Genomic DNA, 26215 nt, shown 5'->3' on the forward strand with positions numbered 1-26215 from the left:
TGTTTATTAAAAAAATGTATGTTATATAATAATCAATAAATTAACACAAATACCTAAATTCAGAACTTCTAATGATCAGAGAAATTTTGCCTCACCACTGATATATAACACTTTTGTTGATGATGAGGCTCTTTTTGCAAATGAATTTTACGACTCAGGACACAGCCTTGAACAAAGACAAAAAGAATGATGATATGGGCTTCTACAAACGTATTGTTGAATAATTATTGTTGTCAGAAAAATATTTTTATTACAGCAAGCAAAAAACCAAAATACTGGAATTTAGAGTAAATTATTTTTATTCTATTCCATATTTATGGCACCTATTTATGATTATGAATATGCTTGGTAAAGACATTGCTTCTTTTTGCTTACTTACATGAATATAACTTACCTTGATGTACTATTTTTTACTAGCATCATGATTTTATCATCCTCAAGCTATTTCTTTTATTTATCATCCTTAAATTAATTCTTTTATTTATCACCCTGAAGTAACTTCTTTTATTTCCTTTTGAATAATTATAAATTATACCTTAACAAGTCAAGGTTTCACAAATGTTTAAGAAAGTTCATCTGGGCTGCTGATTAAAGCACAGCCATCCGACTACCTTCCCTGCCTTGCTCCCCCATCGAGTTGGCCTTCTCTCTCGGTGGCCACGGTTCAAGTCCCTCATCCATGGGGCCACTGGGTCAGCCACCATAGCAGCAGACCTGGGGCAGCAGATACAAGAGCAGTGACAATGACATAAACAGAACGGTCAGGAACTATGAAAGCAGCAGGAACAGGCGCGGACAAGGCATGAAGATACACCGCTGGAGGTAGATCTGGGAGAGATGGTACTCTGGGTGCCACAGGAACATACGTGGCATGGGGAAGACAGCATAGCGTAACCTGGAGGAAGAGGTGGTGGGCTACCTACCTTGGATGTATATGGCCGTGTCCCCATCAGCACGGAGGGAGTCACACTGGTGATAGTTGGGTACAAACTAAATGAGGCAGGGCCACATACCCAGGTACAGAGAATGTCGTGGTTGTCACCGCATCAGCCATGTGCATCACAGACATGGATGAGAAGTGTGCCACAAGCCCCTGGAGAGATGGGATACCAGGCAACCAAAGTGTCGTCCATGCCTGCTGCAAATCCCATTTGTGAAGCCACTGTACCAGAAGAAGCAAAAGTCAGGTTAGAGAGAGGAGTCTCTACTTGCTTCAAAGGGGAAGATCTCCTTCGAAGCAAGCAGAGGCCCCTGGATCCAACAAGTCCGTCATCTGCCCTTATGCCCCTCTTCTTTGCAGGATGAATCAAGCGAAGAAGCGGAAGTAAAGATTCCCCCTAAAGAAGAAATAGCCAAGCAAAGAAGTTTACAAGGGGGAGAAATGACAGTGAAGGACTGACCACTACAGGAGTCATTAGGGGCGTGTAGCCGGGTCTCACTATTTACCGAAACGACCAAAATGACCAAAAACAACCCTAGATATGATTGTTTTATAATTGATTTGTGATGATCGGTAGTTGTCAGCAATTACAGAAGACTTATCCAGTGCTTACACAAATGGGTCTTATGCAGAGATGTTGCATATTTATGCACTCAGTGCTGTTTTCAAGGATGCAATCAGATCATATTATCCACCTAATGTTGCTAGTGAATTTATAACTGAACCCTTCTCTAGGAAAGTTGTTGCTCATGGGGTCCAGCAATCATTTGCTCCATGTGAGACTGTGATGTGGACTAAAACTCTGTTACCTCTCAATTGTCAAGCTTATATACCAAACCACTTTGTGACAATGTGTGAGAACAGTGCAACAACAAAATGCAGTGTGCAATCCCTGGACACCAATGGACAGTCTGTGGATGTTTGAATGAGGAGCTGGAGTAGTCTGTTTCTGTCCGTCAGGCTGCTTCAGAGGACATCAGTGGACAGTCTGTTGAAGCTATGACTGAAGAGTTAGAGTTGTCTGTTTCTTTCTGTCAGGCTGCTTCAGAGGACGAAGCTGAAAATCAGGATTCATCACGTCTCATGTTTCCACCTTTTACAACATCTACACCAGTATCTATTCATTCTAGTGACTCAATGGAGGAAAGTTGTGATGATCAGCCAAAGTCAGCAACAGAAGATAACTCTACACATGGAAAACTCAAAGAAAGGTTTCTTGACACAAGGGAGATAGTGGATCAACTGACACAGGAACATGCAGCTTTCTTAAAAGCAATTCCTCCAGGTACTATAAAGGAAAATGTTTACTTTGTGGTGGACAATAGCAGAAACGTGGAAAGAAAACAGAAAGGACTAAAAAGCGAATTATATGATGATTGCAGAGTATATGGAAGCAGCAGTGGTTGTTCCCCCTAAACCCTCTTATCTCATGAATAGTGATGGTCACTCAAAAAAGTAATGCTAAAGGAGGGTAAATATTGTGTTGAACTAAAGTCAAAAAGGGCATGACATTTGCTCCCCTCGATCCACAACCTTCTGTTGATGATGTGTTAGGTTCACAGAAATTATGCAAAACTTACAGCCTCTGGTGATTATAAATGAAGAATAACTTGGTTAGGTACTGCGAAGTGTCTGAATCCGAGCTCGGCAATTCAGCCGTATACTGTTGTTGAATATTTAGCCCAGCACATGGATATTCAAAGGACTGCGGTGTTGAGTATGTGCAAACTCCAGGGACTGTCTTAGAACACATTGGAGAAGCAGTTAAAACAGACCAGCCACGTTCAGTATATACCAAACTGATCCTGGAAAACAGCCCCCTCAGTGCTCCAACTAACATGCAACAAATACACAATGTGAAGTACCAAATGAAAAAGAGAGAGCAGCCTGGTAATTATAATAACTTTGCTGATCCTATTCAACAATTAGATAATTTAGTGCACTCACATGCCTTTGTTTGTTTGTTTGTATGGTGCTTTTAGGTTGCATGGAACCAGTGGTTATTCAGAAATGGGACCAACGGCTTTACGTGACTTCCGAACCACATCGATAGTGAACTTCTATCATCACATGCCTTTGCACAGTGAGTGGTACATGGGAAATATAAGATTCCTTCTGTCATAATGTATACCCAACATCAAATGTTTTTGCTGTGGATGTTCTAGGAGTGTGCTCGGTATAGACAGAACCTTCAATCATGGAGAACTTTTTGTCATAGCAACAGTGTATAAATATCCAGCTGTAAAGGTGTCAGTACTCAAGAACATGCTCCTGTCCCACAAGTCCACCTTCTTATCTGATGAGGACACCTCTAAATTAGTAATTGGAAGTCTGAAGAAGGCACTAAAGCACAACTTTCCTGCTTCAACTTTCTTATCTTGTATTCGTCATATGAAAAGTAACTGTGGATTATCTTCAGAAAAAGGTTGGCACAACTGCAAAGATCCGTAATGAACTTGTGAATGGCACCTTTGGAAGTGAAGGAATTGTTTCAGCGGACACAAGTGTAATATTTGACGACCGTGTAAACACAGTGAAGAATCTTATTGAAACAAGGAAGGCTAATGCATTCCAAGATTATTTTAGTGATCGGCTGTTGCCAATTTCAGAAGAGAATGTTTTCAGGCCTCGCCAGATACAGGTAATTAGTGGTGAGTCATGGACTAATAACAATGCTGAGTCACTAAACAATGTTATCAAAATTGCAATAAACTGGAAGCAGCAACCACACCTCCATTTGATTGAGAAACTGGACAATTTAGTGCTTGGACATTATAAAGATCTTGAGAGGGCTCTTTATGGGCGAGATAATTTCCAACTTGCAGGCAGATTTAAGGACTATTATGTAGGGCTCAGTGAATGGTGCAAAAAAAAAAAAAAAAAATTAATACAATATAAAATTGTGAGCAACTTCCTGAAGGATAACAAAATGAGACATGGAAATTTTGTCACCTCCGCAGATGGCAAAGTAAATTCAAAAGGAGTGAGAGGCTTAGGCGCACCCAAAAGACAAAAGGTCACATATCTTGTGAAACTCCACTAAACCATAACAGTTTGGACAGTTCTGAGTAAACATGCAGGTGTTAAGCATGGTTAGCACTGATAATTGAAGACATGTATTTTACCTATATTTCTCAAATAAATATGTATACGTACATACAAGTATTTTACCTATATTTCTCAAATAAATAGATAGATATTAGTTTTCAAAATGAAGCTTAATCTAGTTGATTATAACATTTGTTTCTGATATTGTAAGGACGAAATTCGGGCGAATGTTCGCCCTTCCATTGTAAAAATTTGTATACCCATATGTCCTCTCTTTTCTTCCAGGTTCTAAAATGTAGAGCATTGTACGCCCTTTCTTTTGATGTGTATATGTCGGGAATCTGTTCCCTCTATGTAATAATATTCATGTATTTTCATCTGTGAAGAAACACATTCATAGCGGGGGCCCTGTCCTGTTTTGTTTATGTTAGTTCGTGCGTGCGTGACGGACACTACGCTTTCCGTCCGCACGCCGCCTTATGTACAGCCTCATTTGCCAAATAAAACTATAGGCTGCTCTAGGAGCAAGAGCCCATGCTGGCATAAGGCCAGCTTAATCTCAAACAACAACCGAATAAAATCAGTTCGCTCGCTCTCCTCGTCTTACTCAGTCCTCACACTATTCATGACTACTATTTAGCTGTGTCAATGTAGACAAATTACTTGATATTACAATAATTAATGTATAATTAATAATTTGATTAATTGAAAAAAATTACGCCTCTGTAAACTGAATCTATGATGGGCACATGCATGGAAACAAGTAAGCCGCTCTACCAATGAACCAAGAGGACATAGTTATAGATTAATAGGCAGCCTTTAGCCTTTCCAGTAATTTTTTTGGCCGTTTCGGTGTTTCCGGCGGTTTTGGTAGTTTGGTAAATGATGATACCGTGTGTAGCCCTCAGACGAAGCCCTGAAAGCCTTCCCCCAACATCGCCTCCACCCCTACCTAGTCCAGAGTTCAGATGACCAGGAGGCACATACTCTACTACATGTCTGAGTCCTTGTACACTGACGACCCCGGCATTTGGCACAGAAGGCGTGAGAATCAACTTCCACCGAGGATCTGAACCTACCACATTTCTTCCCTCCAATTCCTGTGCGCACACACTGGGAGGAGGGGCGTTTGGGCTTATCTAGATCCTGGGTTTGCATGTTGCAATAATAAAGATAATAAAGCAAACAAACCACACACAAAAAACATCCAACAAAAAAAAGGAAAGGTCTCACCAGGAAGGTGAAAAACATTGAACAACACAGAGGGCAGAGAGCGAAAAAAACAGGAAGGTGAAAAACATTGAACACAGAGGGCAGAGAGCGAAAAAAAAAAAGTGATCTTCACGGCGGCCGAAAGCAAAGTGAAATGTTTACAAATTACATCAAGTCGGGCAGGAAGACTCTCGATTAGCGGACAGTAGTTACTGCCAAACTGCCTTGTTAAAACTTCAACGGCCGAATTCCAGCCTACGCTAAAGGAATTTCTAATGTAAAAGATTGAGGGTTTGTATAACATGTAGGAACAAAACTTTTATGGTACAGTTCTGTTTAAGGCCAAATTATCTACTAAAATAGCTATCTTTAAGTTTAGTCGCAAATCATAACTCAACTTTCGTATTCACGTCCTGGAATATGCTTGGTCTACCTGGAAAATTAGCATAGTGATTATTAAAGTGCTTTATCACAGAACCCTCACCTCTTTTTCTCTTATAATTTCTTGCAGTTAATGCTAATCACAAAATAATCACCTGGCATCAATAACTTGTTGCATCCATACACATGAAACCTGTTCTCACAAACCTAATAAAAAAAACTGTCACTAGATTATACTTTCACAAAGTCACCCAGTCACAAACCCATGAGTGTCTCTCAGATCTCCATCCTTAACAGAAATGTGCAAAAAGCAAAGTTAAGTCCCCAGGCCCTTGGAGATCCTTTTCATTTGTGATTTCCTACTCAGAAAAAGATGTCACACTCGGATGTGAAGGTTGCAAGGTCACATAGGCTGAGGGGCACCTGTTTTAAAATACATATAGCTGCTGGCCATTGAATATGTAAAGCTCTTTATAAATCGAACATATACCTTTATGTGGCTATTTACTCAGGTTCATACAAGATTCACTCACCTTTCCAGTGACACCAGTCATGTCTCCACAGCTACCATAGAAATAACGGTATCGTTTGCCAACATAGTCTGGATGAACAGATGGAATTTCATAAGCAAAGTTTGTGACATTGTCTGGAGTTAAGACCAATGAACCATCTTTCTGCCTCTGTGCCTTTGCTTTTGTCCCAGCAAGCATAACCTGGTAAAAGAAAGCGAAATTTAAAGACACGAGAATATGATCATGTGGCTCTTGCTTATTCACACAATATAAAACTATATTACAGTATTCACTTTCATAATTTGAGATCCCGAAATTCTAGTCAATCCCACAATTTAAACTTAAGAGGAAGACTAAACCCATAATTTAACATGAATAATCTTTTAAAAAGGGAAAAACTGGATCCAGATTCTAACCAGATTCATCTCGGGTGCCACTTTGTCCGAGATGTCCATGGGTATAACGATACGCTTAACAGCTCCTCCATCAAGGTTGCTGCCAAGAGTTGCACCATTCTCCTGAAAAATTAAGGGAAATAAAGCATCAAAGAATATAACTTTACCATAAATCAATGGACTGCCAACTAATACCTCAAGAATATGGTGTGAATTTTCATGATGAAATTATTTGGATTCATACTTACTGTTCCAGTTATCTTTGCGCAGCTAGGTGCTATTGGCAAAGAGAGAGAGAGAGAAAAACTCCACCAGCATGGCTGATCTAGTTAGACTGTCTATAATCCCCTGTTTTCCGCCACCAGGTGGCTCTAGAATGTTTATGTTCTTGACAGAATTCTTGACAGAATCCTGACCGCCCACTAAAACGTGGGGAGACTGAGAGGGTTTCCACTTTAACAGTGCGTAAGTATCCAAATAATATACTTACATATCATGAAAATCTACATTATTTGGAATGAATCTTATCTACTGTTAAAGTTAGCTGACTAACACATTGGAAAAAGGATGGTGGTTTAGTATACAGCCGGAAAAACACTCGGTCAGCCAACTAAAGCTTTATTAAAAGAGAAAAAAGCTTCTTGACAGTCTTACCTGTTATGTGATCCTTTCTGGTAGGTACTGCCATCAGTGGGTAGATCCACAGCAGGGTGTAAGGTTATCATAACAAGACTTGTCTGAGGATCCTTATGGAGAAAAAGGACTCTTAAGAACATGAGAGACTGTTGACAGTATCCACACAGTCAGATGAAGCACATAGAGGTTTTGATGAAATCTTCTCAATGAGGCTGTTTAAGATGTTTCCTGAAAGGAAGAAGAAGAGGAACATCTACCGTCAGGAGAGGTAGCTCGGGAAACCATTCTCTTTGGAGCCAACATCATCCTTGCGTTCTCTAAAGAGCGCAATTTGTCGGTTACTTTCCTCCAAACTACAATGGGGGAAGAGCATAGATGTCTAGGTTCAACCATTCTTGGAGAAAAGCATTGACTGCCCATGCCTAAGGGTCCTGGCATAGAGAACAGTTAATTGGTAGCTTTGTATATTGGCGATTGCAAGCATGTCGATGTAAATGACTCTCCAAAGGTTCCACAACCTCTGACAGATTTGTGAATAGAGACCACTCTGACGGAAGTAATTATTCTTTCCTGCCGAGTTGGCCGGCAATAACGTTTTTCTCTGTGATAAATTGAGGTAAAAGAACGTTGTTCCTGAATTCTGCCCGAAGGAGAAGGTTTTCTGCCATTCTCCTTACGAAAGACAGTGAAGTTGAACTATTTGAGTAGACTGCGATCATCTTGTCTCTACAAGATATTCTACTTGCATAAGGCTTTTTCAAATTGCCAGAAGCTCTAGAATGCTGATGCACATTTTCTTTTCTGCTGCTGTCCAACTCCTTGACATTTTGATGTGTCCCAGAATGGCTCTCCAACCTGACACTGACGCATCTAAGCACAATGTGAGGTCTGGACTCTTGACCCATCAACAGCCTTGACCAACCTCCCCACCAACGGAGAGAACTCAAGACTTGAGGCAATTATCACCAGAAACAAATCTAGATAAAGAGACCTGTCCCAAGTGTTCCTGAGATCAAATTTAATTGGTTTCATTCTTAGGCAGGGAATGAAGAAAAGTTTATATAAAGAGACAGACATTTCTTGGCTGGAAGTTTTTTTTTAAAGGTAGAAATTCTCTTAGATGAGATAGAAAACTGTCTACAGTACTCGTCTCTGCCTGAAAAGCCCAAAAAGACCAAGAGTCGATCTTCATCCCTGGAATGGAAGAAGTGAAAACTTGCTGAAGTTGATCAGAATGCCTAAATCGAGGCTAGTCGTATGTGACAATATTTCGTCCTCAAGATCACCTTAGACAAGTTGGCGAGAACTAACCAACTGTCTCAGGTGTAGGAGCATCCAGATGCCTAGCAAATGACTCCATCCCGCTGGGAGCCAGAACACTTGTGCTAAGACCAAAACCCAGGCATTTGAATTGGAAGATCCTGCCTTTGAAGACAAAGTGTAGAACTTTTCTTGACTGAATAAGAACCAGAAGCATGCATCTTGCATATCGATAGAAATCATCCAGTTTCCCTTCTGGATGTTTGCTAGAAGAAAACTGGGTGACTCCATCGAAAAAGGAGTCAGACAAACGAACTTGTTGCGACTGGAAACATCTTTGTCCACCGAGGTCTTGGCTATTGTAAAATTTCGCTGACTTTGACACTGGTTCAATTGCCTCCTTGCATAACAACTGTGCGATCTCCTATAAAATTGGAAATTTCACTAAGTGATGACAGTACACGGGGAAGGATATTGGAGTTGCTGACAGAGGAGGAGTAACAAAAGTACGATATACCCCTCCTTGAGCATCTTCACCACCTAGGGGTCTGATCAAAAACTTTGCCATACACACCAAAAGCTCTGAAGACAGGCTCCTACTGTACCTTGAGGGCTCAAACTATCAGTTAAGGTTGGTTTTAAAATTCTTTCCTCTAAAATGTGAGACTTTCCTACCTCAAAAGGGCTAACTAGACGAGCAAGAAATGGAAAACACCTTGGGTCAAAAAACAGCATGAATTTTTGAAGCAAGACTGGAAACTAGAATAGGTGCAGGATCCTTGAAAGAGGCTTGTCAAGACTGAGCTAATCATTCTCTACTTTCTTGATTGGAAACATCTTCAGCAATAGCTTTAAAAACATCAGGATTATGTACACTCTCATGAGGGGCATCAAATACAGTTACTAATCGCTAAGCTGGCGTTACTTTACAAGGCAAAAAAGAACACACTTGTGTTAGGAAACAACATGAGTCTGTCCAGAGAATAGGTAGGGACAATTAGTTAGGAAAAACCACTGGTAGAAAAATATATAGTGAGGGTAGAGTGATGAAGAATCTCCCAGAAGTTAAGATAGAAAAGAGTAGATGTGTGCAGCATAAGACTGCACGAATAGCAGTTTCGAAAACTAGACCAAACACAGGCACTCTATTTCCAAAACAGTAAAATGCAAACCTCACCAGAAACTATGAACTTTGACTCCTTCAGTGGGTGGTTACCGTCAAGAGACGAAACCAATCACACTAATCTAGGGGTGGCACCGGAAGTAAGGAAAGCCACTCAACAAGAAGTAGGATGCGTCTTAGTGAGTAGTTAAGGAGGAGCTAATTGAATCAGTTAGGTTCAAACTTCATTTGAGCTCCCAGAGAAAGTTAGTTAAGAACAAGGCCTTATACGGTGTAGTTTAGTGTTGTGTTGTGAAACTTATACTTTATTCTAATTATAAGCAAATTAATTAAGTGGTGTTTAACTTGCCCAGAATCCGCGGAACGTATCCACGCCATGAAACAAGACCTCCTGAGAGACATGGAAACCCAATTAAAATAATTTACAATGTTCCTATGAGAAGAGAAACTCTTCGCAAGTGATAATTGAAGGTTAGCCCATATAACAAATAACCGTCCAAACATTACCCTTAGCTACGAAGAGAACCAGAAGAAGAAGAAGAGAGAATGAAGAAACCGTATGTACGCAACGCAAACAGAAGAAAAGAGAGTATAAAAATAGCACTCATAACACTTGATCTCATTTCTTCAAAATTTAAATGATAAACATATGCGACAATTCTCCAGAAGTCTAAAATAGCTCTATGAAGGCAGGGAAAATACTCTTAGAGTTTATCCAGTACCGTTTCTCCCTCAAGAGTAATAAGATCTAATTGGCACAATAAATGAACCATAGTAATTAGCGCAAGTTCTGCAGAGGAAAGGGCTGCAATAGCGTGAACAGCGGATTTCGACCGCGCTTCTGCCTCATTATTAGACCAAACTAGTTTTATCAGTTTCTTGGGCTCTACGTTTCATAGGGTCAAGCAACTTGAAATACTCTGGCAATGCTCCTGAAAGTTTCATGAAAGATGAAACCATGGATATCGAATTCCTATGACCTGGTTTAAGGGGTAATTAGCTTTCGATATTGCATCAAACCGTGCAAAAACAGAATCAGACAATTTTAACTTCTTACTCACTTGAACCAGAGCCAAGGTTTCGCTGACAAAAGCAAACGCCTAAACACTGAGGGAGAATCATCTGAATCAGGGTCAAAATCCGCTAGGTCTAATGGAAGGACCGAAGTTACAAGTATGTTAAATCCTCATGGGAGGGAGACAGATGCGGACGGGAAACTAACATACATACATACATACTACATATATATATATTAGATATATATATCCCACATATATAATAATATATATATATATATACGTATATATGATATATATATATATATATAATATATATATATATATTAATATACTATATATATAGACTGCTAGTATTACTCGCAACAACGGCTCTTAAGTACCTCAGTCAGATCGTCTCTCGAGTTTTATATATATATATATATATATGTATATATATATATATATATATATATATATATATATAATCTCAAAATTAAACTTGTAATTTAACAAAATACATTTCGCCTATTCGAGTTCTCCAATATCGATATTTACATGAGCTACAAATACTTCATATGTCCAAAATCGTATTCACCGCTTAAATCTATGGAAGGATATTTTTTTTGTAAAATAAATCGCATTCAAAGTGTAACCAAGGCAATTATCCCCATGTTTACATAGTGAATTGTCGGTTCGACCGGACTGCGTGACGTCACAAAATCACATGCCCAAAGAAGTCCCAAACTCTCGCTAGATCTTGGTCATTACTATATCGCGCGTGGATGGAGTAGGCTTATCGCCGCTTATGGCTGGACTTGACGAAGTGCCTCCTTAACCTATCGGCCTCCAGCATCATCCGATATTTCACAAAATCAGTCCGGTTTTCCCAACTTTCCCAATGGGTCCCCAATCAAGCTGGGTAGATATGGGGTTAATAACGATTGACCTACAATAAACACGGAGCTTTTGCTTAGAAATACCCTTACATGAAACAGTGTGGCCATCATGGATAACCAAATACACTCTTAATACAAAACTCGTTCCTCCATAGACTAATGCTTCTATTTCGGCTAGCAGTAGAAGAGTGACGACATAGCTCAAAAACAAAACCAAACTTACAGTACCGTACAGGAGAAATACGACCAAAAACCAGCCAGAAACGGAAAAAAAATTATTACAGCCACATGCCATTAATCAAAGGGGGACGCAGCAGGAAGAATTCTGAGTTTCTGACAAAAACCCTTTCTACTTCTAGAGCCACCTGGTGGTGAACAACAGAAGATTATCGACAGTGTAACCATGTCAGTCATGCTGCTTTTTTTTTTTTCTTTTTTAAATGCCGACGGCCCCTAGCGGCGCAAAAATATAAGCTATCTTAATAGTATGTAAGATTAATTCCAAATAACTGAAATACATGTAAAGATAAATTTTTTGTGTATTTTGTGGGCTATATATAATATCATTATCATATATATATATATATATATATATTATATAGATATATATATTATTATATTTTTATATATATATTTATAATTTTTACACCCTTTGCAGCAGACAGACGAGAGAGCTCGGAAAGGTGTCACCTTTCCTGGGAAGTCGATAGCCGTCATATGCCTTTCTTCACCCTGGTTACAATTATATACAAGCAACTAATTACCCAGTTCTCATTCTATCTACTGACTACGGAATCATACCCTTAAATTTTTCAGATGGAAGGCATGTAGCAGGTCAGGTTTGGCGTATCCATTGACATCGATAACGACGTGATTGTCTCTCTCATAGCAGTTAATGATATGCATAAAGAAGAAAGCTTCACACTTGCACTTCAGCTTCACTTCTTTTCCGGTTTCACGATGAACCATATGGATCTTGACCTGAAAAGGAATGGTGTGAGTATATATACTAATACATAAAATACATATGTATGATATATTGCACTAAAGCCAGGCAAATATTTGAATACACTATGTCCTCCAAATGCTCGGCTATCTATCATTTGAAAAATAATGCCGAGCCACTAGAGAGGTGTGACAACGTCGTATTTCTTTATCGTGGCTGTCACTTTCATTTCAAGTTCACACATCAGCCATGGAAGCCAGTGGTAGCAAAACCTAAGCGATTCCCCCCCGAATTTTTTTTTTTTTTTTTTCATTCAGCTCATTCACATGAAGCAAAATGTACACTGGTATTTATACTGTTGAAAGTTTGCTCCTGTAACAATAATTCTTGTTTGTTTTTGGTGTCAGGACAGTCTGCGAAGTGTTTTTGGATTTTGAAACAGTCGCCAGTTAGTTTCTGGTTATGACAAAATCTGCAGTTTCCTTTTGACTTGCAAAACATTATGAAGTTTGTTTTTGAGTTTGAGAACAACTTGTTTTAGGTATGTGATACAGCTTGCAGTTGTGAATATACTCACCAGCTTATTCTCCATCCATTCCATGCCTCCAATGAATGGTTTGTCTCGTATGGTATTGGCAACCATAGCTTTAACATCAATCGTCAAAGGTTGTTCAAGGAGGATGAAGTAGTTTTCGGTCATTCCAAATGTATGCATGTGGCATGGGTTCAGTTTCCATCGAGCATCCACAGACCCCAATTTTTTGGGTTTGGCAAAAACGGAACCTGTTACAGAATATAGCATATGCTTTAAAATATAAGAATCTATAATTTCACTCTTAGAGTACCTGATAATGAATTGTATAGTAAGCAAAATACAGTAAGACTTTACACCTACATAGAATAACAGGGTTCTCTCTAACATCTGTAAATATACTACTGTTAATTAAAGCATTGTATATCAATGGGGGCAAGGACTGATTAGGAGAGTCATGTACATGTGCCAAATAAACACAGACAAAATGAAAAATTGAGTAAAGGCTTTCAAGGAAGACAGCACCCATAAAACCCAAATAAAGGCAAATAATGTGTTGTGGCAGTGGTGGATTCAAATACTGTTTAAGCAAAAGTGAATCACTGTAGCAAACTTACAACTTCTTGTTACTGCTTGTGTCAGAAACTTTGTATAAAGGTAGAAGAGGTCAGCACCAATGCATCTGAGACACTTGTTTTTCATCATAATTCCTACCCGGCATCTATTTTTACTCTGCTAGGATCCTATACTAATCTGTGCCCTGCTATTTCCTTATATATTACAAATACTATTCTGACTATTTCTGTCACTTTCTAATAACATGCCCAAAACTTTTCAGCCTTTGAGATATTATGTACTGTTTTTGCCATCCTCTAGAAACCTTTCTCAAATTACCAAGTACCTTAAGAAATATCTTTTTAGTCTAAGACAGGCTAACAATCTGAAATCATCAGCCAGTTATTAGAGGAAAGTGTGACATTATCAAAGTCAAGTGGGGCTATTACTTCCGAGTTTCTCAAGACAGCTTCGACTAATTCAGCTGTCCTTAGGCATCCATTTCAGTCTGCCCTCACAGCTTTGAGCAATTGCGTTGAATGCAGCCACCCGGTAGTGCTTAGTCTGCCTACAAACCAGACGGCAGAGAAAAGGATAGTCTCATGTTAGCCAATCCAGACGAAAACAGAAGAGAATTCGTCATCTTTTGAAGAATTGTGGTGTATTGTTTATGGAATTGGCCATTTTCGTGTACATCATTTCAAGTTTTATTGATCAAGCGTTTGAACTGCATCTAAAGAAATTTATAAATAAATTATCGACACAAGAATGGAAAACAACAGGCAGATTACTGAAAGGGTTATTAGTATTATGATATCAAGGTGAAACACAAGGTAGTAAGACATTAAGAATAATATCTGTAAATTGGTCTCTGTGACGAGGTTTATACGCATGATAGTCTACAAAATGGCTAAACGCAAAAAGTAGCACTCGACAAGATTGCTTTTCATTGCTAGTCAGAGCACTCAAAGCTGACATGGCACATAACAGGATTGATGATGGTTCCCATAATCATTATTTGTCAACTAAAGCGACTCTCAAGCTCCCGAGTTGCAGAATTTGGTGTTTGGAAGCGGGGTTCGGGGCCACAGTGAAAAGTGTTTTGAAAATCATGCATTTAAAAGAAGGTAGAACCTGTAGCAGTAGTAGTAATGGTAATGAAACTTGAGCTTAAATGGTGGTAACTTTTTCTTAAAGTCTATAATTTATTAAAGCCTTAAAAGTGACTATTGTAACATTATTAATTCATTATTTTGAAATGTGGGTCAGTCTTCTGACTCAAGAGTTCACAAGTGAGCATTTTTCGAAGATGCTATGCTAGCATTTACTATAGGTAACTTTACTGAAACTCAGAAATAAATATAGAGTAATAACCCTTTAGTCCAGAGTTTCAGGCCTGTTGAAGTGTTGCTATTTTTTGTTACATACTCCAAAGATGAAGATGTTGACAATTTAATGGTCAAGTCCAATGAGTCCCAGAACACAAGTCCAATGAGTCCCCAAAAACATTTAACTACAGTTGCGTTTCAGTTGCAAATATTGTGTGCATAAATTTGAAAGGTATTCAGTTGTATATATATATATAGTATATATATATATATTATATATATATATTATATATATATGTGTGTGTGTGTGTGTGTGTGTGTGTGTGTGTGTGTGTTTACGCTTTCATTTATCATTTTTTCTCATCGAACTGTTTTATGAACTTATCATTTCCCTTATCTTATAATGTAACATGGTAATTAACGTCACTTAGGCATAAATGGTGAGAGCTAGATTTTTGAGTGGGCTACGCACACACTATGATTCTCAGAGGGATTGGGAAGCATAAAATGGGCACTGCATGTGTATTAAAATGAGATAGCGGAGGGCAAACAGAGTGAGGGCTCTTTTAAAAGCAACATAGCAGCAAGAGAGAAACTCCAATCAAGGTGGGTTAAACTACCACCAGCATGCACTGACTAAAGAAATATTAAAAAACGGAAATTCAAAATTCTTGAGTATTAAATTTTACTAGGGACTTCAATCATCAAACATTATATGAAATTTCAAATTTACACAAATAGATGTTATGCATATTCTAAAGTACAGTGTTCTTACTTTTGCCTTCCAACGGGGTAGGTGGAAAGCCTACAATATCATATTTAGGACCAGTAGCTCCCATTCCATGAAGGATATTGACAGTTGTGCCATCTGGCAAAGGCCTTGGGTTAGGGCACTGCGAGTTGATACCCAGCTCCTTGTGAAGGTCCACCTGTAAACCAGATGTAAGCATTAAAGTGTAGTTTAAGTCAGCATTACTTACAATAATAAACAGTTATATTCAATTGATGCTACGATCATCTTTTCATCTCACCTTGCTGATTGTCTCTAATGTGGTAGGATCGATCTTATGAAGGAATGGAGCCTCAGTTATGCAATAATATTCACCCCCAAATTTGACAACACCCACAGGTGCATTGTCTGAAAACATCTTGTCGAAAGCGAACTTGTCCCCAAGTCTGAGAAAAGAAAGATGGGTGTCAGACACTGATCATCGCCTAATCTACAAATCCTCCAAACTCACTCTCTTTTACTTAAGACCGTTTACTGTTACCTCCCCAGCTGTTTCCTTTAATGGTTGGTTCTAACTACATTCTTGCATTTAGGAGATGAATTTTACTGCCAATTGTTTTCACAGAAAATTTATTTCGTAAAACGAAATTGACGTGTATGACAAACCTCGAGCAGGCAAACAGTCTTCAAGAGGGTGGGTTCATTAGACTTGGTTTAGACATTACAGATGTTCGCGTACTACAAAACGGCATTTCATGCAAGTAAGCAAACCAGCCTTTGTCACATATTTTCCACAGTGACAATTTCAACACATCGATTCCTCATATTTTCTGTGTAAAATATCCACTGGAACAAGTGCAATGACGGAAACAGTAAACTTTTGTCATTAACGATATTACTCTTAATAGTCACCCATTAAAAGCTTTTCAAAATGTGATCGAGAAAATTAGGCTTTCTCCTTGTCTTTTATAACCCACTTTGGTAAGTCAGCGATTAGTTGGACGAGGGCAGTTCCATTCTCAAAATAAGAGTTCAGCTATTATTGGTCAATTCTCAAGAGTACCGATTATCTGTCTCTAGAAGAGAAAAGTAACGTGCAGTTTTCAATTCCAAATCCAAAATATTGTATATATTTTCTATTGGGCTGAAGTGTATAGAAATCTAAAAAATATTGTTCGTGATTCGGGAAAAGACTATTCTCTCACACGGGAAAAAAATTAAGGAGGACAAAAGTTGGCCTCTTTCCCGGGGAGGGGGAAGAGTGGGGGGGGGACAATTAACGGGGGAGTTGGAAGTTAACAAAATAAACGTCCCCTTTTTAACATCGAGAACAAGCCCAGAGCAACAATAGTCTTTCCAGTCTCTTTTTCTCTTTGGAGATCATTATAGGAGTAAGAGTCGAGTACTTCAGTCGAAAAGTGTAATTATCCACAACCGGTTACAGTTGAGCAGAGGAGGATTTCTCCACAGGACGGCAGTATTAGAAAGTTAAGGGAAAAAAGGAAAAGAATATACACTGGTATTTTTTCCTGGGAACCGAAAAAAAAGAAAAATTGATTTTTTGTCAAACGTGGGTAAAACTTAAATGATTACTAGAATGATGCTACAATACAAATGTTTAAATTAGTATTTTCTTCTTGGCATTAAAAGTAAAATTGCTGTTGAAGTTTACATTAAACAAGAAGTAACAAAAGTAACGTTACGTGGGTAGCCGCTGATCATTACCAGTCAGTTAAGCTTTCGGTATGTTCCAATTAATCTGACGGGTTTTCAAATCTATTTCAAAAATATCAATTAGGCAAATTATTGAAAAAACGATACCTATCTGATATAGCCTCTGTAAATTATTCGAAGCACGTAGAAGACCTATGGAGAGAAAAAAAACGCGTACACGGTTCAGCATTCCAAACGTTTTGATCTTCAATTTGTATCTTAACTCAAGACCAAAACTGATGCCTAAATAACTGCTTCTCATCCTTACTCGCCATATTTGCTCATGCATCGAATGACTGGCACGAAAGGACTAATTCCCTCTTCATGCTCGACACTCACTTGGCCAGCTTATTCTTGGTCACAGACTTCCCGGTGGTGCCGAATTCAGAGACGACGATCTGCTCGTTTTCGAGGTTGGTCGTGTAAGCATAACTCCTGAGGAACCTGCTCGTGAAAGTGACGCCCGTTTCCCCTATGGTGAACTTCTGGATGAGGGCCGAGCCGTCGAAAACGTGGTTGAATTCGCTCGTGCCGTAGGTCATTCTACCCGGCCCGTCCAGAATGTAGGAGCCCCTCAGCCATGGTGGAATGGTTCCTGTAAGAAATGTAAACAGGAAGTCAAGGCATTGCGCTCAGTCATAAAACATCCTGGGTCATCTTGTTTAAGATTCTCTCTTTTCTCAGACTAGAAAGTTAACAGTCAATTTATTCAAAGACTAATTAGTTTTCTTGAAAGCTATTCCAACTGTGCTCATTTGGTTTCGCTGAGCATTAACTAGACTAAATATCATAATTGGCATAGAACAATTACCAGAAGTAGAACCAGAGAGAGCAAACTGACAATTGCCCCTCATTTCACTCGCTCGCCATAAGCTGAAAAAGCAGAACTAAACTTGAATCTATAGTCCATCAGAAAAACGGGCCTCTCAAGATTAAGATGACATTCACCTTCACACTATTACATTCTTTAGAGTATATCTCATACATAACTTCAAAGTTTCGTAGAAGATTATATAGAAATCAAATCTCCACAAAGAACTTGGGGGTGAGAGCGCGAAAATATTTGTATTACCCACAAAACATATTGATTGTAATGACTTGATCAACGATTCATTAAAGGTAACAATACATTTCCTTTTAGTATCTTTCAATATTGCCACTAGTGAAAAAAAAACCATGTAAAATGTTTTCGCAAAAATCTCCCCGATTACCTGAATAAATTAACTTTCATGACACAGCGCGAAGGCGGAGAGAGAACCATTTGGAGGCCTTCAAATTGCTGACGGAACAGCTGAATGATGCTTTAGAATGGAAGGGCCTAATACTCAACTATTCGGGCAGATGAATAGTTGAAACTTTAAAAAGTACGAACTGGGTGTACCTGAAGTTCAATCGAGTCCTATTTCCAATTCAGTTTTGTTTGTTTGTATGGTGTTTTTACTTTGCATGGAACCAGTGGTTAATCAGCAACAGGACCAACGGCTTTACGTGACTTCCGGGCCACGTTCGAGAGCGAACTTCTGTCACCAGAAATACACATCTCTCACCCCTCATTGGAATGCCCGAGAATCGAATTAGCGGCCACCGACGTGGCAGGCCAAGACCATATAAACTGATCACGCCACTGAGGCACTACCAAATCTGTTTGCGTAAACCTATTTATTATTCTGCTTTTCCTTCTGGAATGGAATGGAATATAGAGTTTAGACTTTGTAGCACTGGGACCTTTGAGGTCACTCAGCGCTGGAAAGGAAAATGCGAGTGGGTAGGTCTGGCCATAGGCAGGAGGAAAACATTGCAGTTGACTATGAAATAATCGTTAGGGGGGAGGGGGTAGCAAGCTGCTTTCCTTATTATGGTAATTGCATCGTGATTAAAGTGCCTCCTGACAAACAAGAGGTGAACGGTGCAGGTTGTGTCGTAGGAGTTCGAAATTTGCTGAAGAGTCCTGTGTCGGTAAATGACCTGAACATTTTCAGTATAGGGGATTTATTTATGACGGACTTAACAGCATGAATGAACACTGCAGGGATTTCCGTCTTTGTTATCTTAAGAACAGCATCATTTAGGGTAGAAGCACCTCTTGAAAATGTGTTTATGTGCAGCCTTATACACCGCAATGCACTGGTAGCGTCTCATTTCCCATTATATCCGAATTTTGTTGTCCGTGGAAAATCATTATTTTAATACTGTTCACCAGAACTTTATCTCAAAATCTTGTCAAGGTCCAGACATCTAAAAAAAAAAAAAAAAAAAAAAAAAAAAAAAAAAAAAAAAATAAAAAAAAAAAAAAAAAAAAAAAAAAAAAAAAAAAAAAAAAAAAAAAAAACACCAAACCGTTATCATAAGTACTACAGTTACGTAACTGGCGAGACAATTTCTATCCGTCTATTAACCACTAACCACTATCTCAAAGTTTGTGATTAATCATGCAATCGTCGATTTTGTAAACTGCTGACTAATTCTCATTTATACCAATTAACATTTCTCAGAGGTGGAGAATAATTTACAATTATATTGCGAGTATCTAGACTGGTGCTAAAATATTTTTTTTTATGATATGTGGTCCTTCGTCATCAACCTACCTTTTCAGAGGTGTGTAGCAATATCTCTGATAAATGCCATTACTCAGGAATATTAATCAAGGAAATATACACAACGCCTAAATACTCACCCCAAATTACTTTATTATTATTCACATCACATTTACTATGATGAAATTCATCAAAATGACGAAATGTTTGTAACTTACTGGGAGTAAAAAAATCATTGCCTACTAGGGTTTTTTCTTCCATTCTGAGGGCTGCTAAAAAGTACACCTAGTATTTAAAGCTTTTAGTACCATGCACTGTAAATCTATGGCCAAAAGCATGGAGTGGGATCACAAAATTAATACTCTCGCAGCTACGTTAACCTTGCATTGGGAAGAAAGAGTAAGCACAGGAACCGGTGTATCCTCTGTACGTATCCTGTACCCAATTCCATGGCCATACCTGGTGCCACCAGAAACGTCAGCAGCCGAAAACCTACTATCGTTAGAATGTAAGATTTTTCAATTGTATATATATATATATATATATATATATATATATATATATATATATATATATATATATATATATATCCAAGACGCACCATAAACCACAATTCTATTGCCGGTCACTTGAACTTTCATAGAAGACACAAGAACAGTGAAACAAGAAAAATTCCTAAAAATCCCTTTGGCGATAAAGAAAACAATACAGGAACATTTTTTAGCACCTTTATAACGCTAAAAGTTAGAAAAAAAGTCATATAATCTAGCCCCATGCCTGTTATGGAGTTAAACAGTATGGATGAACATAATGTCAATATCATATCTCATAGCAACGTCATCAAAAACAAACCTGTAAAAAATGTGCATTCACTCTGATATGATACAGAGATGGCTAAACACAATTTCTTCACTGTCATATCTCTGGTGTCCATTCACAAGTGAGTTGCCGAGTGAGGAAGGGAACAACGAGCTACGGACCTGGTAGGTATGATCCCAAGCTCTATAACTTCGTCGTATGCAGATGTACACGAGTCAAGAAATTGATAGAAAAAGAAAGCTGCTAAAACAAATACGAGCAAATAATGAAAGCACGAACTTTGTGTTGTTCCACAGCATCTCAGTACAGGAAGGTTAATGAACAAATGGATATCTCAGTAAGATAATGGAAATGGAGAGATGCTGTCTGATGTGACCGCAGTCTTGGTTCGTGGAGTGAGTCCTTTGAACTTGGTTGGACGTAGTTGACATAAAGAGATCCAGAGATGAATGACAGAGTGGAATAATTAAAATTAGAAATATCTAATTTAATTGCTTATAGATGGAAGAATTAAAATCAGGAGGTTAAAGAATGGAAAAGACACCAGAAAAGTAAAGTTGTATTGTGGAGCTTAAGTAGTTGACCAGGGTTTTAAAAGTGTGGCTGATCAGAAGAAAATCTACTCTATTAGAAGCACAGGGGCGTAACATTAAATTACTGGTATACCAAGGGAGCTGTATGACAGGATTTTATTTGATATAGACAGACGGTAACTGAGGGTAATGGTTCCAAATAGAGTGGGTCTAGCATAAGGTAGAGACGGTGAGGCTCAGGTAGCTGATATGTCACAATTTTGCAATAAAACAGCTGGAAAAGTACTGAGTAATTGTGAGCGAAAGTAACGTGACGCGTTATGCGGGTAAATGGAAACCAGATAGAAGAGCCAATGAATGTTTGACGTGGATGGTAGGCGAGTGAAAATGGTTAACTTGTATGAGTAAATATAACATCATTGTTTAGATGAAAGGGGAGACAAGTGAAGCAAGAGAGGTAGCAGATTATGTTCAAAAGATCGGCAATAAACTTGTGCCAGTAGAAGGAACGTTGAAGACGTATGACAGGATTTTTAAGCTCTTTCCCCCTTTATGAAGGCGAAGTACGGAGCTGGAATGTGAATGAAAGAAAATGCAAAGAGGCTGTCAAGATGAGCTGTTTATACAGTGTGTGTGTGTGTGTGTGTGTGTGTGTGTGTGTGTGTGTGTGTGTGTGTGTGTGTGTGTGTGTGTTTTAAGAAAGTAATGGGCGACTAGAAAGAGAACAGACGATAGGGAGACGAAAGTGAGTATTTCAGAAACATTAAAAAAAGGAGATAACATGGAAGAGCACTGGAAAGGAAGAGCCTTATCATCCATGAATAGATTATTATTACTATTATTATATATTATTCAGAAGATGAAACCGATTCATATGGACCAAGTCTACAGGGGCATTGACTTGAAATTCAAACTTCCAAAGAATGTGGAAGAGGAAGAGGAAAGAGGAGGTAAAGGGAAATCCATAAAGAGGAGATCCCACACACATAATAAAATGTGTTAAGCTGTAAGGAGGAGAAAGGCATTAGGGAAGTTACTCGTTACTTGTTACGGCTTATCCAGGTCCCGCACCACTTCCAAAGCGCTCGCGGACCTCCATTATCAAATGAACAGTTTTTTCATCAGGTGTATTTGATCACATTGCAAATTCCACATTCACTGTTTGATCTTCCATATCGTAGCATCGATTAAACAAAGGTTTTCAGGCTCTTTTTGAAAGACTTCAAATCCTCGATCTGCCTCAGCTTAAAAGGAGGAAAAATGCGGCGCTACCAACTTGAAACCATCCGTTAACTAGTCTTGTACCAAGTGATTTATTGACTGTAGTAGGACCCTCAAATACTGAGGAGACCCGGTCTCAACAACTTGATGGGTCAAAACACACAACTTGAATATTATTCTGGCCTTAATCGGAAGCCAGTGCAAATCAATTAAGACAGGGGTGATCCTGTCCCGTGGAGAAAAACTTTTCATGAGTCTAGCTGCCAGCTCTGTTCATAATTTTCTGCGGTTTCTTGAGGTGTACGTTGGGTAATTGATAATGCACCGAGTTACAATAATCCAGACGGTTTACGACACAGTTGGTGAAAAGATTCTTAACAGAGCTCTCATCAAGATATTTCCTCACTAAGGCTATATTCTTGAGATGATATCCAGCAACTTTTACTACATTATTAATCTGTAGACTGAGTGACAAGACATAACCCAAGTACAACCTGAGATCACGTACCATAACAGTTATCTGGACCCAATTTTCATTTGTACACACTTGATTAACACCCAGTCTCATTAAGTTACTTTTCTTACCGACTATAAGTTCAGTTTTATTTTCGTTCAATTTAAAATATTTGACAGTCATCCATTGTTTAATATTCGGTAGAACTTCATTTAATTTTGTATTTGTATCCGCAATATTTGTAACAATGAAATAGGATATATATAACTAGAATTCTATTCCAAGATTATGTAGTATATATTAGACAAACTAATTGTATAGATGCATAATCGGACAGGGCCAAGCACACTTCCCTGAGGAACTGATCACGCCAAAGGATCGTACGATGACACAGCATTTCCAACCTGCAGGCAGTACAACCTATCTTTCAAACAGTCCTTCGAAAACTCAAGTGGTTCATCTACAACTCCGATGGACTGGAGATCATTAAGAGTAAATCGGGCAGAACTGAGTCGAAGGCAGCGCCATGACCCAAGAGCACCAAAATACCACACTTATCTATAACAATCATTTCCAATAGGTCATTTACAACTGGACATATGGTTGCCTCAGTGGAATATGATTGCCTGTATGCAGACTGGCAATCAGGATTTAGGTAAATCATTAATTGTTCAATGATCGCATGTTCCATAATTTTTTGCATAAAAGATGAATTTGATACTGGCCTATATATGAACTTATCTGCTGATAGTGAAGAGTAGCCTTTAAAACTGGCTTAACAATTGCTCATCTCTCAGGTATCGCCAATTTACATTCAGAGATGCAGCAATTCACATTCTTTAAAATCACATACTCAAATGGCAGAAAGTTCTCAGCTGCAACTATTTCCGATATAGGCACCGGATAGGATGAGACTTTTTTTTCCATGTCTTTTTTATTAATTCTAATGACATCGTCAATGGTTATTCTATTAGAATTATGAATCTAGTAATGATAGTGCGACGCGGTGCTTCTGCAAAAACTGAAACTATATTTTCAATTTTATTCCTGAAAAACTCCAGAAACTTGTCGGCTAAAACTCGATCACTATAAGAATCAGGTAGTTTCTTCTCTCTTTTGAATTTCCGGTTAAACGGTTAAAGAGATTATATAACTTATTTGTATCTTTTCTAGCCTCACGAATTTTCTTATTATAGTACTCCACTCCGTTTTCCTCCGTTTTATCAGAAGGTTATACTAATTTCTCGCAGACTTATATAGGTCCCATGAACGATCAGTTTTGAATCTTCTCCGTAGTTTCTTTCGTCCTTTCGCCCTCTTTTTCCAGTGTTCCACCGTTTAAGCCCGGGGCTTCTTTTTCCATAAATGCAAATTCACGTGATTATACACACTTATCGTCAATGCATTGTATCTCGCTTGAAATAAGTTCCAATTGCACGACATCCTCAGGGAGGTTGTTCCACAACCCAACGGTTTGACAAATAAACGACCTTTGGAACCGAGAAGTTCGACAGCGAGGCACATTTCCTGCATATCGGTGCTGCTGCTCAGCGAATTTGGTTGCTCTCGGCAGGGAAAGGGGATCAGGGATTAATTTTGAATGTGAGATCTGTTGAAATAAAACTTATAAAAAAGTCCAAGTCATAGCTGCTACTGTTAGGAAACATAAACCCACCACTACGAACCACTATGTAAAAAGAGATAAATCTCTGGCAGAAGCACAGATGCAGATATCCACACCGGAGCACAGTGTTCTATACTCAAGAAAGCACAAACGACCTAAAACTGGTTGCATTCATTTTATCACTTATAAATATGAGGCCTTCCGAACAATACCTAACTTTCGTACGGCATTTGTTGAAACTTTTATTAGGTGCTTATCAAAAGTTGAATGCGAGTCAAAAGTGAATAATGAATTTTGTATTTTGGCCCAAGGCCAACCACTGGGACCTATGAGGTCTTTCAGTGATGAAAAGTAAATTGAGAGTAGAAAGGTTTGAAAGGTGTAACAGGAGGAAAACCTCTCAATTGTACTATTTTACAAATGTTAGGAGAGGGTGGATAGCAAGATGGAAGAAAGTGAATATGAATGGAGGTACAGAAATCGGAATGAAAGGGGTTGCAGCTATGAACAGAAGGGATGCTGCAAATACCCCAAGTAATGCCTACAGTGCACCGCATAAAGTGCACTGATGGCACTGCCATCCCTATGGGATTATCCATGAAGCATGAGTGTGCAAGATGGAGACGAGCGGTTGCAGTGTGTGATTGTGAGAGTTAGATGGGTGGAAGTTTCCAGCTTTTGGGCTTCATCCGCGCATCAACAAAGAAAATTAGAGGTGTCTCAACGACCTCCGTTGTAAATGCCTAATGATAAACTCAAAACGCCAGGACTCAAAACATTGGCGAGACAGACCAGGCACCAGATGTTCATACACCATAATACTATCACTAACTTTAAAGTTTCTTAAAAGACATTAGCTGTAGTTCGAAGCTGGTTTTTTTTTTTTTTTTTTTTTTTTTTTTTTTTTCAGTTCGACTAGGTTATGTAATACGGCTGTGTACTTAGGCATTTGCATGATCCACATAATTAATACGACGGTGTACTTTTGCATGATCCACATATTTAATCGACGGTGTACTTTTGCATGTATTCAGCCTCGCTGTTAACACTAAGGCACTTTTGTAACAATCTTTTACCAATCTCTCTCTCCAACAACATGCACAGTTTCTCTTTTTGGGCTGATGAGAGAGAGAGAGAGAGAGAGAGAGAGAGAGAGAGAGAGAGAGGGAATATTAGCTCGGTTTTCCTCCTCTCAAATCCGCAAAAACTGCCTTAGGCAAGACGGCCTTTCTCCCCGTATCCCACCGATAGGGGGGCTGGGCAGCAAGAGTTACCAAGGATGATATTTCACGGAGGAATGTCAGAGGTAACTGAAGGAAATGATCAAAATTGTTTATGTCTGTGGATAGACGATCCTGAGTCGAAGGGGAAGAATGTATTGTTAGCCAACTTAATTGGCTTTGAGACCAGCCTTTGTTATTGCTGGATATAAACCACATCTGGTCGAATGGAGCGGAGGGCGGATCTAAGTCCCTCCTAAAATCGTCGAAAGCTTTATTTGCATTGTTGTTCAAATTTCAATAAAAAATGACTGACAACTCAACTGAGATTAACGGACGACCGTGAGATGCTTATCAAACGTTTATTTTACAAACTACTGTATCACGATTTTTTTACTTGATGAATTTTGTGGTTTAATTAAACTAATTCTGAACAGCAAAGAAAACTAGAGACGAATCTTGCTGATATTCGTCTGTTGTTTTTCTGACTCATTCGAAGAGTATTAGAATTAAGTAAACTTCAATGTAAAGAAACAAAACATTATGATTTGTAATGAATAATTGTCAGCAAAAATTTTTATAAAACATTTGCAACATTGGTAATA

At 38.6% G+C, this 26215-nt stretch overlaps 1 protein-coding gene across 1 annotated transcript in view; it reads right to left on the reverse strand.

The window, feature by feature from the left end:
- Nucleotides 1-26215, reverse strand: part of LOC135217174 (carotenoid isomerooxygenase-like) — a 47411-nt gene that overhangs the window by 12382 nt on the left and 8814 nt on the right. The window contains exons 2-8 of the mRNA XM_064252896.1: nt 17545-17800; nt 15794-15938; nt 15538-15691; nt 12925-13130; nt 12203-12382; nt 6510-6611; nt 6115-6294 (exon numbers count right to left, since the gene is read on the reverse strand). Coding sequence (XP_064108966.1) covers nt 6115-6294; nt 6510-6611; nt 12203-12382; nt 12925-13130; nt 15538-15691; nt 15794-15938; nt 17545-17800 — 1223 coding nt within the window. The remainder of the gene's footprint in view (nt 1-6114; nt 6295-6509; nt 6612-12202; nt 12383-12924; nt 13131-15537; nt 15692-15793; nt 15939-17544; nt 17801-26215) is intronic.

This window comes from Macrobrachium nipponense, chromosome 7 (genome assembly GCF_015104395.2).
Source record: "Macrobrachium nipponense isolate FS-2020 chromosome 7, ASM1510439v2, whole genome shotgun sequence".
NCBI classification, from domain to species: domain Eukaryota; kingdom Metazoa; phylum Arthropoda; class Malacostraca; order Decapoda; family Palaemonidae; genus Macrobrachium; species Macrobrachium nipponense.